At 38.8% G+C, this 17,199-nt stretch overlaps 3 protein-coding genes across 3 annotated transcripts; all 3 read right to left on the minus strand.

Annotated features, from left to right (window-relative positions):
• Positions 1–1,261: 1,261 nt before the first annotated feature.
• LOC137124097 (intelectin-like) lies at positions 1,262–4,976 on the minus strand. Its single transcript, XM_067498771.1, is given in 8 exon segments — positions 1,262–1,405; positions 1,540–1,646; positions 2,859–2,976; positions 4,020–4,160; positions 4,162–4,179; positions 4,309–4,532; positions 4,658–4,795; positions 4,868–4,976. Coding segments are annotated over 8 exon segments (999 nt in total).
• Positions 4,977–10,147: 5,171 nt separating this feature from the next.
• Positions 10,148–11,811, minus strand: LOC137124557 (D(1) dopamine receptor-like). Its single transcript, XM_067499629.1, has one exon. It carries the CDS (start codon positions 11,605–11,607, stop codon positions 10,234–10,236), a length of 1,374 nt encoding a protein of 457 aa, XP_067355730.1. The 5' UTR covers positions 11,608–11,811; the 3' UTR covers positions 10,148–10,233.
• Positions 11,812–14,220: 2,409 nt separating this feature from the next.
• LOC137124556 (uncharacterized) lies at positions 14,221–16,383 on the minus strand. Its single transcript, XM_067499628.1, has 2 exons — positions 16,214–16,383; positions 14,221–16,137 (listed from the first exon to the last, which is right to left on the minus strand). The coding sequence occupies exons 1-2, from the start codon at positions 16,254–16,256 to the stop codon at positions 14,543–14,545; spliced, it is 1,638 nt and encodes a 545-aa protein (XP_067355729.1). The 5' UTR covers positions 16,257–16,383; the 3' UTR covers positions 14,221–14,542.
• Between the last annotated feature and the right edge of the window lie 816 nt (positions 16,384–17,199).

Consider the following 17,199-nt stretch of genomic DNA (forward strand, 5'->3'; position numbering starts at 1 on the left):
TTTTAGTATGTAGAATCCGACATACTCCCTGACATAAAATATCTGTTCAATTGAGACTTTTGATCATCAGTCCAGAAAACCTAAACCAGGAGAAAGTTTGAGTGCGGAGAAGCTTTTCCTCACTCACTCCCCCTCGCCTCTCCAAGACACAGAGAGCACATTGTGCTCCTCTCCTAGGGACTATACTGTTTCACCTAGGTTTTTGTTTTGTTTTGTTTTTTCAGCAGTGGTGCTGTTGTGTTCATTTCCACAAGCATGCCATGCTGGACAAATACACTCAGGGTTATTAAAAGTAAATGTTCTACAGCTTGTAGCCTTTACATCTTGTATTTGTTACATTTGTGCATCGCTGCCAGTATTGTTCAATGAGTCTGTGTCAAAAGAAGTCACCGCCTCTCGATAAAGAGGAACCTTTTTTAATGTGAAAAATATTTCACACTTAAGTAATTCCAGTGCAATAACACTTATGATTATTGACAGGGCAGTGAGTGATCCAAATGTGACTTAAACAACTCTCAGGATTTTAATTAATAACTAGCTTAGGAACTTCATTGTCCACAAAAAGATGTCATTGTAAACATTAAACATAATCATCAACCTGGACAAGACTAAAATAAAACAAAACAAAAATAAGTATATTTTTAACAGTATATTATGTATTATTATGTATTTAACAGTATATTTTTTCATTTATTCATTAAACCTCATTCATTGTAAATAGGGTGGCCAAACTTTAGAACCACCTGTTCTTATAGTGCACTCCAGTACTACACACAGTAAACAACCACTATGACCTCAATAATAAAAAAAGTAGAATTATCACCTTTCCGATTGTTTCAACTCAAAAGCTAAGAAATTATAACATTGTAAAAGTAGAATTCATGGCAGAGCTGCCATATTGGATTGCATTAGATTGTACAGGTGTACCTAATAAAGTGGCCAGTGATGACAGAAGGCCACCTTATGGGCAATTTAGTGTCAAAAGGTAACCTGTGTTGACATTGTAGGAGGAAATCAGAATACCCAGATCAAAAGTGCAACATCTCATTTGAATGTGAGGTACAATAACACCATCTAGGGGAGTGCAAGTTATTTGCAAATTGTAATTTCACTGTTTAATCAGGTCAGTTCTTTAACAGCCACACAACAGAAAGACAAGGATTATTGACTTAGTATTAAACGTAATCAAGAGCTTGAACTAGAATAGACTGATCATTTGATATTACATACATTCATGTACGAATAATGCTAATAATAAGAATCAACGATAGAAGAGTAAAACCGCAGCCTCTATCATTTCTGCGGTAGCACTCCATCCTTGCTCCCTTCCCAGTCTGTCCCAGTCAAATGATGAGAAATCTCCACACTGGTCAGGATGGAAGTATCACGCACCACCTATGCAGTACTGCAGACACACAACAGCATTACTATAAACATTATTACATTATTATACTTCCTATACTATACATGGTTGACTACAATCATTTGTTCTGGTAACAGTTACTAGTTTCCAAAGTGTAATGAGGGATTCAAACTCACATGTTCAGTGTTGCATCCTTTGACCGGTTTGACTCCGGAGCAGATAGCCATGGCTGCAAGTTCGTAGTTTATTGCTCTGAATGTGATGAAACCTGGATCAAACTCCGCTTTAAGAAAAACACAAAAACAAGACAAATGCCAACTTAAAAGTGCTTGCATGTGACATTTCTGATTCCTATTTCCCCAAATCATCATTTGAGAATGTTTTCTCTTTACACCACAATAGCAACTTAAAAGTAACCAAGTGCATGCAGGCCAGTGCCAAAACTACGGTTGTATACAGGGCAGAAAAACTAGGGAGTTGGACTGTCCATGGAAAATAATGTAATGCCGATGACTTGCTGTTAGCTAATTTTGTTTTGCTATTTTTCTGGCCATGTCTTCGTGCTCCAATCCATTGCCTACAGAATTATTTGTTTTGCCAACCTGTCACATTTACAGTATATTAATAATTTAGAGTCCCAACAAATCAAGCCATATTAATCACACTGTGAAACTGAAGCTTTCTGAAGCATCAGTATAGAAGAGGCTAGGGACATGGCAAGAATTGTATGTTACGTAAATACTAGGCTAAAGATACTTTTTGACAGCTTAAAACTCTAAAAGTCTCCTGGCTGAGGTTGTGAATGAATGCTTATTTTAGCTACAATTTATTAACTCTGTACTGTAGACTAGATGTTGGCAATGTTAATTCCATGATTTAAATTGATGACAGAGCAAATGAAACGTGTGAAGGTGGAAGTGGCACTTGGCTTCAACATTTGGAGAAGTAGCTATTAAAAAATATAGTCAGTTGGCTGTTAATGTGTTAAAAAAAGGAAAAACCATAAAGCTCTATTTACGCTACTTCCAGTATGTACAGCCCTACAGTACCATATATGAGTGAACAGTATATTGTACAGTTTATCCTCAGTATGTTTAGCACAAATATTCGATAAATTCAGGTTAAATAAGCAGATTATATCACTGTAGTGTCTTGCAATGTTCACGGGTGGTCAGCTCGTAAAATTAAAATGAAAAATACATGAATGACCTCTCTCAAAAAGCATGAGAAATTCTTTATATGTGTATTATATATTTGATAGTATTATACATTGGTAACTGGGTTTTTTTTTATTTCTATTTTACTTCACCAAAATGATAGTTTATAGGGATACTTTGCAAGGGTAATGCAAAAGTAGCTAAAACATCATGAAAGTACTACTGTAACTTAATACTTTTAATAAACCAAAATAAGTAATATACTGTATATTACGTTTACACCAGCGACTTCTGTTAATGTGGAGTTATTATTATATCTCAATTTACTTCTCATTTACCTCCTGGATTGGGTCCATATAGGTTTCTGGTGGACTCTTTGTTTCCGTGGTCATACACAATGGGAATAGCTGGTCCCCTATTGTTGCATGAGCCAGTGTTGTATCTCACTGGATGTTGCTGAAAGAATATGACAAATTAGCTTTAGGTCTTGACGACATGTATCTGTTCTCTTGTGTAGATAAGGGATTTTGTATCAAGATCTTGTACAATGGCCACTGAGAATTCCCAGTTCAGACTGGGTGGAAGGCGTGAATTACCCTTTAGTAACCAGACACCCACAGTACGGCTTATTGTTTCCTGTAGGTAAGCATGATGACAATGCAACAATACGGCTGAGCAGAATCATTTGGTGCTAGGGTTAATCATGTAACCACAAAAACCATAAACAATCTCTCAATGAGAACTATTCGGTGTATTTTGAATGCATCCCATATTTGTATGAATCTGGATGACCGAATCAGAAAATTGTCAAAGGAGTAAATTTCTTGAAATAACTTTAACTAGAGTGCAACTCCAAGTCAAAATCTAGCAGCACGGTGGAGCACAGAACCTTCCTGTGTAAAGTTTTTATGTTCTTTGCATGCTTGTCTGTGTTATTCCAGTTTCCTCCCACACTCCAAAGACATGCATGTTAGGTTAGCTAGTGAGTTAGCTAAATTGCCCATAGGTGTGCATGTAAGTGTGAATGGTTGTCTGTCTGTGTATGTCTCACTCTTTCAGTTCTGAGACAGACTGGTGCCCAGGGTGTACCTGGACAGGTCTCACCCAATAACAGTTGGGACAGACTCCAGCACCCTTGCTGTCCCAAACAGGATAATCAGTTGAGAGGATGAATGTAGTGCAAATTAATTAAGTTTTGGCATACAAAACACACATATACACACATATCAGCATCCACCAAGTAGGTGTTACAGTTGTCAAATACATAAACATTTAAATTTGATATATTATATATAATTATATATGCTATAAATGGAGGCTTCTATCTGCCAAGACTTAACACTAAATGAGATACATCTGGTCGCACTTGGTCTGATCAGTAATCAAATTATATTCATAGATGCATTGAGTAATAATAGGTATTCCCACTTATAAATTCTTTATACTTTATCCATTTGTTATGTAAGTCATAATTTAACATCAATACGCAGCTAAGTTACCTTGAACAGCTGATACAGGTTCCCTCCGTACAGCCTGAGGAAGTGGTTTTCAGTATGGTAGCGTAGGATGCCTGCCAGCTTCCAATTCTCCATTGTGAAGTTGTTGGGAACGTGCCACACAGATATGTCTTCTGCTATTATTATGATAGTAACCTGGATTCTGTCAAAGTGCCCAGAATTTTGTCATTACTTTAGTTTTGGTTTAGATGGCATTTCACTTGTTTTGCAGCAATCAGCCCTTCTTGTGCCTTAAATGGAGCTGACGTTTTTCTTTCAGTCCATTCCATACCTTAAAATCATCCGAGGTGGCACCCTCTGCTGTCCCAAAGGTGTTTCTGTTGGACCAGTTACCATCTCCATCTGGAATATTAACATTGTTGCCCTGCTAACCCACGGTGCATCTTCCATAATAACTGTTCTCGTTTACACTCGCCACCAGCGTCCAGCCTCCACCCGTTTTGCAGAAAGTCTGATAGACCATGCCATTAGCTGTGGTCCGATAATACAACCCATCTGGAAATATTATAAATATTAGGTAAAATACTTTAAGCTTATTTCATTATATATTCCCAATAGGGTTGTAACAACATTAATATCAGTTGTTAAATATAAACATATTGGCAATTAAACACATTTACCTTCTTGGTCTTCATATCTGTCCCTGATCTCTTTACAACTCCTTGCAACATATCTGGACCTGATCCTCAGTTAATCCAAATATTCATAGTTTGTTTTGCTTTTGTTCAGTGTTGTTTCAGTTTCCTTTGTGTTTTCTACTTCAAAAATTTTTTAAAAAAGTGCATTCTAGAGCATAATACAATATACAATACAATAAGGATTTCTCTTACCTATACTTAAACAAAATTACTTTTTTACCTATGGAGAAGGAGCAGCTGCGCAGGATCCATGATCCACTTACACCAAAACCACCAAAAGCAAAAATACATGGCAAAACATCTTTTTTTGCTGTTGTTGTGTTTTCCAGTTTTTCTCAGTTATCATGAAGCAGGTCTCACTGGCCGAGAAAGAAGCGAGATGGAAATCATTTAGTTTTCAGTCCTTTTGGTAAAGAATAACACATGATCCTATTCCCTATAACACAGACCAATATAAAGACCTTTTCTTCATCACATAAAAACAAAAATATAATGAGAATAAAATAAACATAAAAAACAATATCGAAACACTAAGTATCATGCATACTGTATTTTTGTTATAGAATTCTCAGTAAACATACACTGCAGAGAGAAACCAAAGAGGATAACCTGAACTACATTGTGAAAACAAGCTCAGCCTCAGTGTTATGTCAGTGATACTGCAAATTCAAACCCTGGTGTGAGTTCTTGGGCTGAAAGAAAGTCTGCTTCACAGATGGAAAAAACAACCCTAATTCAGATGTCAGAACAAAGTTAATGTTGTGGTCAGATGACACTTTGTTTGCACGAGGCTTACATCAAATTCTTAACTCTTGCCTCTTGCCCACTAATGGTCATTAATTATCATCTGCAGAGTGTCTTCAGATGTTAGTCGGCTCCTTGACAGAGCATTTTCTGTGTTGTGGCTTAAAATATTAAGATTGGATTGAATCTAATAAAGATTAACAAAATTCAGTTCAGTGTGTTGCTCAAGGACACTTTAAAATACGACGGGAGGACCAGAGTATCGAACCAGCAACTGAACAACTGCGCTACCTCCTGGGCCACAGTCACAACACTAAGTGCAATTTAGTGCAATATCTGACTTCTGCCACTAGATTTCACTGTCCTCTTTCATGTTTAAGGATACATTTCTGACCACACACTATGAGATTTACTTTTCTTTCTCTGGTCTCCAAGATCTATTTATAGTGGGTGGAGGGACACTTCAGAGATGTCAGAGAGTCGACAGAAGGCTCTCTGACATCTCGCACTAATAATTCAACTGCTTCACACAACAGCAGGAATGGGAAGCGGCAGCCAGCTGTGCACCCAGCTGCACAGACCACATATGGCGGTCAGATGGAAATATTTACTTCTTACTAATAAAGTATTTATTTATATTTAACTGACCTTTTCATACATTTTTACTTTACTTCATACATTTTACTTGTGTTTTCCAGACACCTCAAAAAAGTAAAATTAAGGCTAAAACATTTTTATATAGCTAAATGGATTTTTTGAGTAACACATTCAAGAATGTGTTAACTGTAAAGCTAAATAGGATTAGTATTAATAGGAGTAATGTGGTAGTTTTACTAAGATTAACAGTTTTGTCTCTATATTCACATGACTATGTCAAACTTCATATCTATAACACATAATATCTTATGTATTATTCTGTATTTCAATGTGGTTGTACACACTGAGTGACTTCATCTGGAGTCATCTCAAATATTGTGAATTTGAATAATGTGACATTTATTGGTTAAACATAAACAAGTCTACTTAGGTCAAAGTCAAATTTTAAACTAAATGGGTACACAGTACATCTTATTTTAAGTTTCACTATTACTGTTTTATGGACACACATTTTCCCCACCTAAAAACCCCACATTTCTTTTATCCACTTTTTTTCATGGTTTATAGTTTCCACACTTTCTGTCCCTCTCACAGCCTTGCCCAGATTGCTCATCTTCTCTGACCAAATTCAACTTTCTTCCTGAAACATTCAGATTTATTTACTCATACATTTACTCAAACATTCCAGGGTTCAGTTCTGAGATTTGCTCTGGCATTTTTCAATTGGCAATCTGGCAATTCTCACTTTACAATTCTGACCAGTTGATATTCTATTACACTGAGTTAATGACTCGCTGATGTCAAATCCTATTCTATCCTACTTAAGGAATCTTTGGAATAAAATACACAAATTGTTTAAGATATCTCATTTCAAACAGGGATATGTGTATCTTTGGTATAACCCTGAAATAAAAATAGGTAAAAGGATATCATATAATTTTCAAGACTGATGGAAAAATACAACTCAGAAGGCAATGGGAACTTTTAGAGATGTTTACATTTAAGACATTGCATATGTTATAACTTCACCCTCAATGAAAACCCCCTGATAAAATATTTTAGTCTGCCACATCTGTTTCATAAAGCTTCTGTGTTTTATGGGATTTCCAGCAACCTAACAGCTGATATAAGTTACAGTCTCCAAGGTACCTGGCAATAGGATCTCAGCTGCAACAATGATGAGGAGCAATGGTTACAGATGTTATCAAACACAGGTAAGCATTTGGAAGAAGTTCAAATGAAAACTTATTCAATTTAAAATGCTACACAGATATTATTGCGAACCATCTAGGCTTTATAGGATGAGGTTAAAAATAACAAAAAATGTTGGAAATGCCACAACGAGGTTTTTTACACATAAAACCCTACAATATCTTATTTCCTCTGCCTTCTTGAAGACAGAACTAATATCCCACAATTGTCAAACAGCCAGTTCACTGTTGTGATGGCCAGAATGGAAAAAATGGATGGACAAAATCATTAGAAATGCCTCTTAATAGAAAAAAATTGGGAAGAATTAAAGGAGAACATGAGATGACAGAAATGTGGAATACAAACTGGCATCATGTTTAAAATAACTGAGGGCAATGTGGTTTAACATCAGATACTCTCATGCCCCCATATCATATTAGTAATCTTGAGTTTTATTTTTTCTGTAATTTACTTTTGTGCATTTCAAGACTATTAACACAAACTGGGAAGAAAAAATGTTCAGACCTGTTTGTTCAGACCTTTAACCTGTGTTAAGGGGGTCACAACTTCACACTGCTTAATTTTAAAGGATTGAGGCCAAAAAGAACAGTACTGTACTCTGTAATGTTCTCAAATAAATCTATAATGTAAACATGAGATACACATAAATGCAACAAGGGCTAATCTTTGTAATCTCTTTGAATCTCCCAAAGAAAAACAAAAGCATCATAAATTTATGAAAATGCCTAAACTTATAGATTTAGATATTGTGAAGATTTTCTTTTGATGTGATATATCTAGAAACCTTGTGTTTGTTTCTTTGATTAATCACTGTTTTGGAAAGCAGCAACTTTATCCCATTGAGATCATAGTTTAAATGTTAAGAGAAACGTTTCAGTCAAATTGCTAGAAAACAACACAGGGTGAGAGAAACGTCATAGTTTGGGTCACTTTGTTAGAGTCAGGAAACAAACCAGATTCAATGCTGACTTTCTGTAAAACATAGGAAACAAACAAGATTATCTGGCATTTTGTTAACACCACTAGAGGTTTATATCACTTCCTCCTTCATATGTAATTTGAGAGCATTTTACAGAAAAGACTAATGCTCTTGTTTTTCTTACTGGTCCCAGAGTGCCATGTTACATGTGAAGCTGTGATTTCCTTTCTGCCAATGTTGTTCCAGCAAAAGATCAAATCTCGTTTTGAATATTCCTTAACACTGAACCCTAAGAATCATAGTTGCTATAAATCTGTTAGATGAATTTCCACCGGAAATATACAAATCAATTATATGGGTATGTCTGAAACCCTCAAGGGCTCCTTCACCTCTCACACACTGAGGGTGGGAAGTAAATAAAATTAGACCAGCCATTAGTCAGTCAATATTAATAGATGTAATCACTCGATCATTCCCTAGAGAAAGGACCTAACGGACCCTTCTATCTGAGTTTTTGGCCTGTAATGACTTTTCTCTCTCAGTATTCTACAAGCAATGTCTGTAAATTGGAGACACATTTTTAAAAAAATGTATTGCACGTCTATTTTATTAATACTCTTTGGTATGGTGACTATTCTTGCATACAACTAGAGACACATACAGCTGATGGATGTTCTATGTAGGTCACAAGTCCATTACACAGTGAATAACATAAATCTGCAGACAGGCGTCCCAGTACACTTTAGCCTCAGAGTTTTCCCACTCTTGCGTAATCAGAAAACACACAAACATGCTATCATTGGTGCCTAACAGTGTAAAGTGTGCTGTTAGATGGATGTGTTACTTCCAGAGTCTGGATTAAACTAAGTTAACTGACTGAAAGTAATTAGAAACATCATAGCAGTGTTGATCTCTCCCAGTTTCTATGCCAAAAGAGCTATTTCTCTCAATCAATATAATCATAGCTACCAACAAAGTATTCACATTTTCCTGTTGGCTCTGTTAAGGCTTATGGCTCCTTGAGATTGAAAAGCACATATGATATTTAATACTGACCAGTGATTCTCATTAAACAAAAATGAATACATTTTAAGCTGTATAAAGCTGCAGAGCAGAAACTGAGTGTTCAGCTCTACATCAGCCTGCTGCATAGAAAATAATCATATCTTGCGTTTTTGAGGGTCGGTAGTGTAAAAGCTTCAATGTTCTCACTGGTCAAAGCATCTTTCACAGGAACAACCTTTGCAAATTATTAATGGCTGTTTCTTTCAGGATATGGAGGGGGTCGGGGGAACAGTGCATTCACTGAGCTGATGGGTGCTAATGTGAGTTAGTTACATAATCCCATTTCTAGAGATTCAGAGAAACTCTGACCTCTGATAACTTGCTCTCCATGAGGGGGAATGGCCACAATACAACCCCCCACTCTCACCCCTCCCCAAAGTCTCACTGGTATATCTATGTCAGTATTTTTTCAAGTGATTTGATGATTCATCACAATGTTTTTGACATTTGGCAAATGATGTCAACAATGTGAAATTAAAACTGAGATAAAGAAATGAGGGAGAAATTAAAGCAGCTCCCCCAGCTGGTTAAAATAGTTTTACCATATTGCCTTTGCGGGCTCTATAACATCTATAACAGCTTAGTGGAAGGTACTAAAGTACTGCCAAAGTAGTATTCCTTTTGAGTTTCATGTAACCTGATTTAACACAGCCTGCAGAATAATACTTGATACAGGGGCATCACTCTATTTACCAGATCTGCTCTGTTCATTTTCTTATTGTCCTAACAACGAATTCTGAAAATTCACAGTAAATGCAAAGATGCGGCATTTTCAATCTATAAAGTTTTTGTTGTGTAAACGAGTTGTGTAAACAACAAATATTTTTAAAAAGCAGCTCCACCTTGTATAAAAAAAAATATGTTTTATTCTCAGAAAAACACATCTAAATATTCTAATGTCTAATTCAGTGTGCTTCATCTGTACAACTGGGGTTGACTGTGCGCATTATTCACCATCCCTGCATAGGTTATCGGTCCCATACTCCCTGAGCCTTCACAGAGATTTTATAAATTGTGCAACTTATATCGGTATTTGCGTCAGTCTATTTTTGTCGATGAAGTCCTCAGTGTCCTTCACCTGCTCCGAGTTTGTCCCACTGTCATAACACACAGTCACGGTGGCGTTCCCACTGTCCTCACTGCCCCTGGTGTTCACCGAGCAGGAGACGCTCGGCTTCACTTTTAGCGGATTTTCTGGCTTCAGATTCATTGCTTCGTTGCTCGCCATCATCGTCTCCACCGCTGCGCTCACGGCGCCCCAGCAGCCTCCTTGGTGACAGTGCAACAGGCGCAGAAAGGCGTCTCTGAAATCCGCGTTTAATGCATAGATGATCGGATTGAGGGATGAGTTGCTCCAGCCGATCCATACGAAGACGTCAAAGGTTTTTTCACTGACACAATAGGGGCCCCGGTGGGCCCCCGGTGTCCCTGCTCCGGGACAGAAGGGCAGAGCACAGTTCAGGATGAAGAATGGCAACCAGCAGCAGACGAAAACACCCATGATGATGCTCAGGGTTTTGAGAACTTTTGTCTCTTTTCTTATTGAGACCTTGAGCTCCCGGTGTGTGTGATTGGAGTGCCGGGGATCAGAATGTGTCCTCACTTTAGACTGGTACGAGTTAGCACCAAGTCCTTTGGACAGGTGAGGAAGAAGTTCAGGAACTTCCGTGTGGCAACTTTGTGCATGCTCTGCCGCGCGCTCCAAGGAGGATATCATCCGGATCTGCATCTGGGCTATCCGGTAGATGCGGGTGTATGTGACAATCATGATTGCCACGGGAATGTAAAAGCTGATAAGGGAGGAGGATATGGCGTAGGTGCGGCTCAGGCTGGAGTCACAGCTCCCATCCGCACTCTTACCTTGAACCTCCAGATTCTCTCCAGCTAGGTCACCGATCTCTGGCCGGTGCCAGTTCAGCTGCACGGGAACAAAGGAGATGACCACGGACACCGTCCAGGTCACGCCGATCATAACAGACGCCACCTTTTTGTTCATACTCCTCTCGTAGCGGAAAGGGCTGGAGATGGCCCAGAATCGGTCAACGCTAATGACACACAGGTTGAGGATGGAAGCCGTGGAGCACATAATGTCGCAGGCCAGCCAGGTCTTACAGAACCGGCCAAAAGGCCAGAAACCGGCCACCTCAGCAACGGCTTTCCACGGCATTACAAGCACAGCGACCAGAAGGTCCGAAAGAGCCAAAGACACGATGAAGATGTTGGTTACTTTGGCGCGCAGGTGCCGGTAGCGACAGACGGCGGTGCAAACCGTGAAGTTGCCTAAAAGCGTCCAAATGATAAGTAGAACAAGGACGCAGCCCGTTAAAGCTCGGTGCGCCGTTAATTTCTCCCGTCTGCTGCCTCCTACCTGTGCCAAATCGTTTGTGTTATTCATTATATGATATTATATGAATATTCAATAAAAAGAAAACCAGAAAGAGAAATTTTCATTGAGAATGGAGACCGCGCGTCCTGCTCCTGTCAGAGTGATCTGTGCTTCTTCTCTGAGCGCATAGCTGAATAACTGGGGACCACATGCACCTGCAGCTGACTGGCAGGGCTGAGACATTTTCGCTAACTGAGAAACCTTTGGAATTATGTAAGGTTTTGCCATTTAATTAGTGAATTTGGTAATAAAATTGGTCAAAACAAGGTAACCTGTTATAATATTGTACTGACTTTTCTCATCCACGGTTTTAACACATAGTGTTTTCAGAGTTATATAAGAAAGTAGAACGATATTAAGTATGTTACACAGACTTTTGTAGGCCCTGTCATACCATACTTTGAGTTTCTTATACAGTCCAACCTACTTGTCCAGCTTCCCTGACTTTTACCACATTTTTGCCTCTAATCTACACCCAAATGCATCTTAGATCATTAGCGGGTCCAGGCAAGTCCTGAGGGAGAGTCTGAGATTAGATTAAAATAAACAGGCTTACCTTGGAGGCACAAAACACATACGGGTTATCCTGAAAAATTGGTTTATTTGGTCGAAACGGAAAACTTAAAGAATAAGGCCACTGATGTGTTATCTAAGACAAGTCTCCCAAGAGATAATCAGGTGTTCAGTTCATCTCCTTGTCTCCTCTGCCCCAACGACCCGTCTCGTTTTGCAGATCACCATATATATTTCTACAGTGACATTATTTGTAACTTGATCCAAAGTATGATGTCAGTTGTAAGCAAAAATCACATTATTATCATTTAGGGATGCTGTCTGGGGGGATAAAAGGGCTAGAGACCTCCTTAGGGGTTTGCTAAAGGAGTGGGTGTTCTGTGAGTATGTGGCTGTGAGTAAGTGTCTATGTCTGCCAGGGGTGTTTTTGTGTCAGTGTATCACACCTGCATAGGTAACAATCCACAATTTCATAAAGCACACTGTATTTAAAGTCTATTTGAGTTATTCCCTACCAAAATTACAAACATGTGACTTCTCATCGTTTTCAAAAAAGATGAAAGGTTGCACAAAATATCAAACCATTTACATTAATATAGTTTAAAAGAACTAGGATATAGGACAACGATGTAAAATTAAATAAATTTCCTGCATTGCCTTGGTGCTCCAGGAATTTCCCTATTGACCTTGCTTTAAACCCTTCCATTTTGAGGGAAAAGAGCAATGTCCTCAGCATTAACAACTAAGGCCTCATTAGAATACCCCAGGCCCATCTCATCTGATGTGCTTATAACAACAGCAGCAAGTTTCACTATTATTGAATTCACCGTTACAATGTAAATTTAAATAGTAAATAAAGATAAATACAGCTCTTTTGAATAAAAAATAAAAGCAACCATGCCTCAATACAATTTAAACGAAAAACAATGTGGGCTAATGGAGCATGAAAAAACTTGTAACAAAATCAATATTCAGAATCAATGTTACCCAAAGTTTTTTATGTTTTATCTATAATTATCTGCATAACAAGCCAAATGTGCAATTGAGGTATTCTTGAAAAAGCAAAAAAGAAAATATCAAAATAATAAGATACAAAGTAAGGAACAGAAAGGCAAATAAAAATAAAGTGAAAATAATTTTAAATGTGATAAAAAATCTGAAAATTTGGTTAAAGCTCTAAGCAACTTTTACATACATATTTAAGTTCTAAATGCATATGTAGACAGATGCTGCTGACAGCTCCTGTGACACAGACTCATCCTTTCTAAAGGTTTGTCTAATTGTTTGTTGTTTCTTGATATAAGAGGTGTTGGGTTATAAAGTGTGGTTTTAATGGGAAAGTAGACACAAAGAGATGCAATTCAGACAACTTTATACTTTTTTTAAAGCCCCAGGAATTTCCAGTCCCAGTTTCCTTTTGTCTCCTTTCACTTCCTTCTTCACCCAACTTAGGTCTTATGGTTCACTTTATCATCTGAAATCTGAGGGGAAAAAGAACAATACAAGTCACATGACACCTGCTGGATTGACTATGTGCAGTTGGTGATTTCCGTCATCCAATCCTAGTGGGGAAGGGCTACTCTGGCTGGTTCTATTTTATTTATTTTTTTCGACCTGTAATGGGGTGTCATGACACATAGTGAACGTATCTCAAAACATTTTTACCAGGACAAAAAATTGTTTTGGATGTTTAGCACCCAATTAGGAGCAGTATAGTAACCTTCTGATGTATTTATTAAATTGCCATGAATGCAGTGTTTCCAGTTTTTACGCTAAATGTGAATTTATCTCAACACATGCTTACCTGATATTTACTGTAGCATCTTGTTATAATACTGCATTGTCATTCCTTAGCCCACTACCTTTGTCAGCATTCTTCCAACAACATGTTTCCATGACAGTGCATTTTAAATTTATTACCCACTCTCTCTCTCTCTCTCTGTCTCTCTCTCTCTCTCTCTCTCTCTCTCTCTCTCACACACACACACACACACACACACACTGCTGTGAATAAAAGCAGCCTTTTGGCCGGGGACAGAACCAGATGGCACAGCTGCTGCATCAGTGAGGAACACTGAAATTGCACTCAAACAATGTTTGATCTTTATTAATGGAAACAGGGTTTTGTTTGAACACATTTAGATGATGGAGACAGAGACAGTGAGAAGCAGAGGGCTGGGGGTTCATAATCAGATTAAGTCCATCATTTTCAGAACTTGTACTATTTTTGTGCATTTGCTGATTTAGGACACACTGGAATTACATCCATTTGCTAAAATTAAATTGCTTTCACATGAGCAATTTCTTTCTTTTCCTAACTGTGACTCATAATGACAACATACATGCCTGAAAAATGATTGTGGGATAGTTAATTAAAGAAGGTCCCAGCACACATACGCATGTAAAATAGTAAAGTTGGTATTTCGAACTATTACTGTATACAACAAGGAGTTCTAACAGTTTCTAAAGCTGCATTCAGCCCCACCAATCCCATCTCTTGTGCATATCCTGCCGCTGTGGTCACTGTGCTTTGTATCTCTGCAGACTTCCTGATCGCACCGTTGTACATCTGGGAATACCTTTTTTCAGGTTTCTTCTTTGGGGCGCAGAGTTCCTTTTCACACTTTTCTGCATCCCTCTGAAGGTACTGCTCTAGCTTTCTCTTGAGGTTTTCTTCTCTCACTCTGTGTTCCTCAATCCTCATTTTGATGAGCTTCAGCTCTTGTGTTACGGCCTCAGTCATCTTTTTCTCTGCTCTTAGATTTTCCATATGCATTTCTCTTTCTCTCTGATTCTTCTCCCTCTCTTGTCTCAACATGTCCTCCATTAGCTTTTTCCTCTCCTCCTCCTTCCTGCACTGCTCCTCCAAGCTCTGGGTGAGTTTATCCAGCTCCTTCATCATTTCCTCCCTTTGCCTGATGGCCTGCGCCTTCTCTATCTGCTGGAGTTCTCTCTCTCTTTCCTTCTTTTCACTTTCCAGACGATACCTTTGCATCTTTTCCTCCATTTCTTGCTTTGTTTTCGCCTCACGCTGAATTTGCTCTTCCAGCATTTTAGTAACTTTGTCGAGCTTTTCCTGAAGAACTTCCCTCTTCTCCTCCTCCTCTTGACGTATGTCCATTATTTTCACCATCTCTTGTATCTTTCTCTCCTTCTCCTTCCTGTCATTCTCCTCCATCACTCGTCTAAAGGTGTCCTCCCGATCTCTTGCCAGTTTCTCCTCCAGCTGTTTCTCCAGCTCTCGTTTTCCCTCCTCCATCTCCATTCTGCTCTTTTGCTGAACCATCTCTATCTCTCTTTCATACCACTTTTTTATTGCCTCCTCCTGCTTTTTTTGTAGCAGCTCTTCCCTCTCATTTAACAGCCTCCTCTCCTCCAGAAGCTCTTGAATCAGATCCTCCTCTGCCTTCTGCAGCATCGTGCTTGTGTAGTAGCTCCCTTTATTAACTTGTATCATGCCATCCACTAAGACGAGCAGCTCGGATACCTGCTCCTTGCTCTTGGACATCTGGTTGTTGAAAACACAGTATCTTCCTCCACATTCAGCCACCAGCTCAGCCAAGTCTGGGCACTGGTCTATCAGACAGTGCTTCAAAGAGGCTGCATCTTCCAGAAGGTCTCCGTGGGTAAAAACCACCACTGAGAAATTTAAAGCATGGGAGCCCATTGCTTGTTTGAGTTGCCTCACTGCCTCCTTGTCCTCGTGAGTGAACCTCCCAATTCGAATAATAAAGAGAAAAGCAGTGGGCCCAGGGCTCAGGAGGCTAACACATTTCCTCGACTCCTTCAGTGTCTCCTGTGCAGTCTGATGAGTGTTCAGCACCCCCGGAGTTTCCAAGAGAGTCAGGTGTCGCCCACGAAATTCTCCACAAGCCCTGCGACAATACTGCGTGACTGAGGAGCTGCTGACCCTCGTGTCAAAGACCTTTTGGCCTAAGATGGTGTTGGCAGTAGAGCTTTTTCCACTGCCTGTCTTCCCAACCAAAACGAGTCTAACCCCAGCAGAGAAGGAAGGGACCTTCCTGCCTGCAGAGACAAAACAGAGAAAGGTTAAGTTATGTCTGAATAAAGGTAAGAAAGAAAAAAAGAAAGCACAACTTACTTGTGCAGCTGATCGAAGATAGCTGCTTGCTAATGGATGACATGTTCTGTCTGCTCAGTTTGCCCTCAAAATTTAGAACAAATGAGAGCAGTGATTCTATATAAAGACCCCAACATTGTGGGTGTGTCTGCCTTCATGACACAAAAATCCCCTCTGAACTCTCACCACCATCATCATCATGCTTCTGTATGTCTGAAGAAAGAATGGGCCAATAGTCTGTCTCTGAAACACAGGTCCAACAGGTCTTATCTCTGCACAGGGACATGGTCCAGCTGACGCAAAGATCATAGAGGTGGCTCAAGAATTAGCTGTGGGGTTGCACGTAGTGAGGTTGTAAGTTAGGGTCAGTGTGATCAATGTCCAACTGATGATTATTTGACTGCTGACTCTCTGCTTAGTGAGCTGATTAGATGTGATTTGGGAATCACCAGGAATCAATAATTTCTCTTAGTAGTTCTACAGATCAGACAAACAGAGTGTTTGAACAACATTGTGCATTGTGCACTACAGTATGTTCACCATTTGAGGTTCAATGATTTGTTGCTTACATATAGTACATCAAGTACATCACTAGAAGACAGTGAATTGTCATATGAGTGTATTCTTTAAAGTTACTAGAAAATGGTGTTCATTATCTCTTTTAGCAGCTACAATAGTAGTGCAGATGGGCATTTATTTACAAACTCCACTAGATGGAGGCAGAGTTTAGTCTGATGTTACGTATCAGGCAAGTTATTGATTATTACTGTTATTTGTTTTTTTGTTTTTTTCAACTGGGCATGCTGCTTAGATTACAATCCAATCTCTCAGTACTTTGGTCAAACTGATAAAAGTGAGAAAGTGGCTGTGCTAGTAGTTATTTTTCTTTTATGACTTTACTAGTCTATTAATACTGCCTAAAGCAAGTCATTCTGTACAGTAAATGTTGTGTGATAATGATTATTACACGATTTCTATAAATATTACAGCATATTTATAGAAATCCT

Source organism: Channa argus, chromosome 3, assembly GCF_033026475.1.
Source record: "Channa argus isolate prfri chromosome 3, Channa argus male v1.0, whole genome shotgun sequence".
Lineage (NCBI taxonomy): Eukaryota > Metazoa > Chordata > Actinopteri > Anabantiformes > Channidae > Channa > Channa argus.

What these genes read in the sequence shown, in the direction of transcription:
- LOC137124557 (XM_067499629.1), bottom strand. Translation starts at nt 11,607, where the DNA reads ATGAATAACACAAACGATTTGGCACAGGTAGGAGGCAGCAGACGGGAG.
- LOC137124556 (XM_067499628.1), bottom strand. Translation starts at nt 16,256, where the DNA reads ATGTCATCCATTAGCAAGCAGCTATCTTCGATCAGCTGCACAA. An exon ending in ATCTTCGATCAGCTGCACAA is followed by an intron (nt 16,138 to 16,213) that starts GTAAGTTGTGCT and finishes TTGTCTCTGCAG; the next exon opens with GCAGGAAGGTCCCTTCCTTC.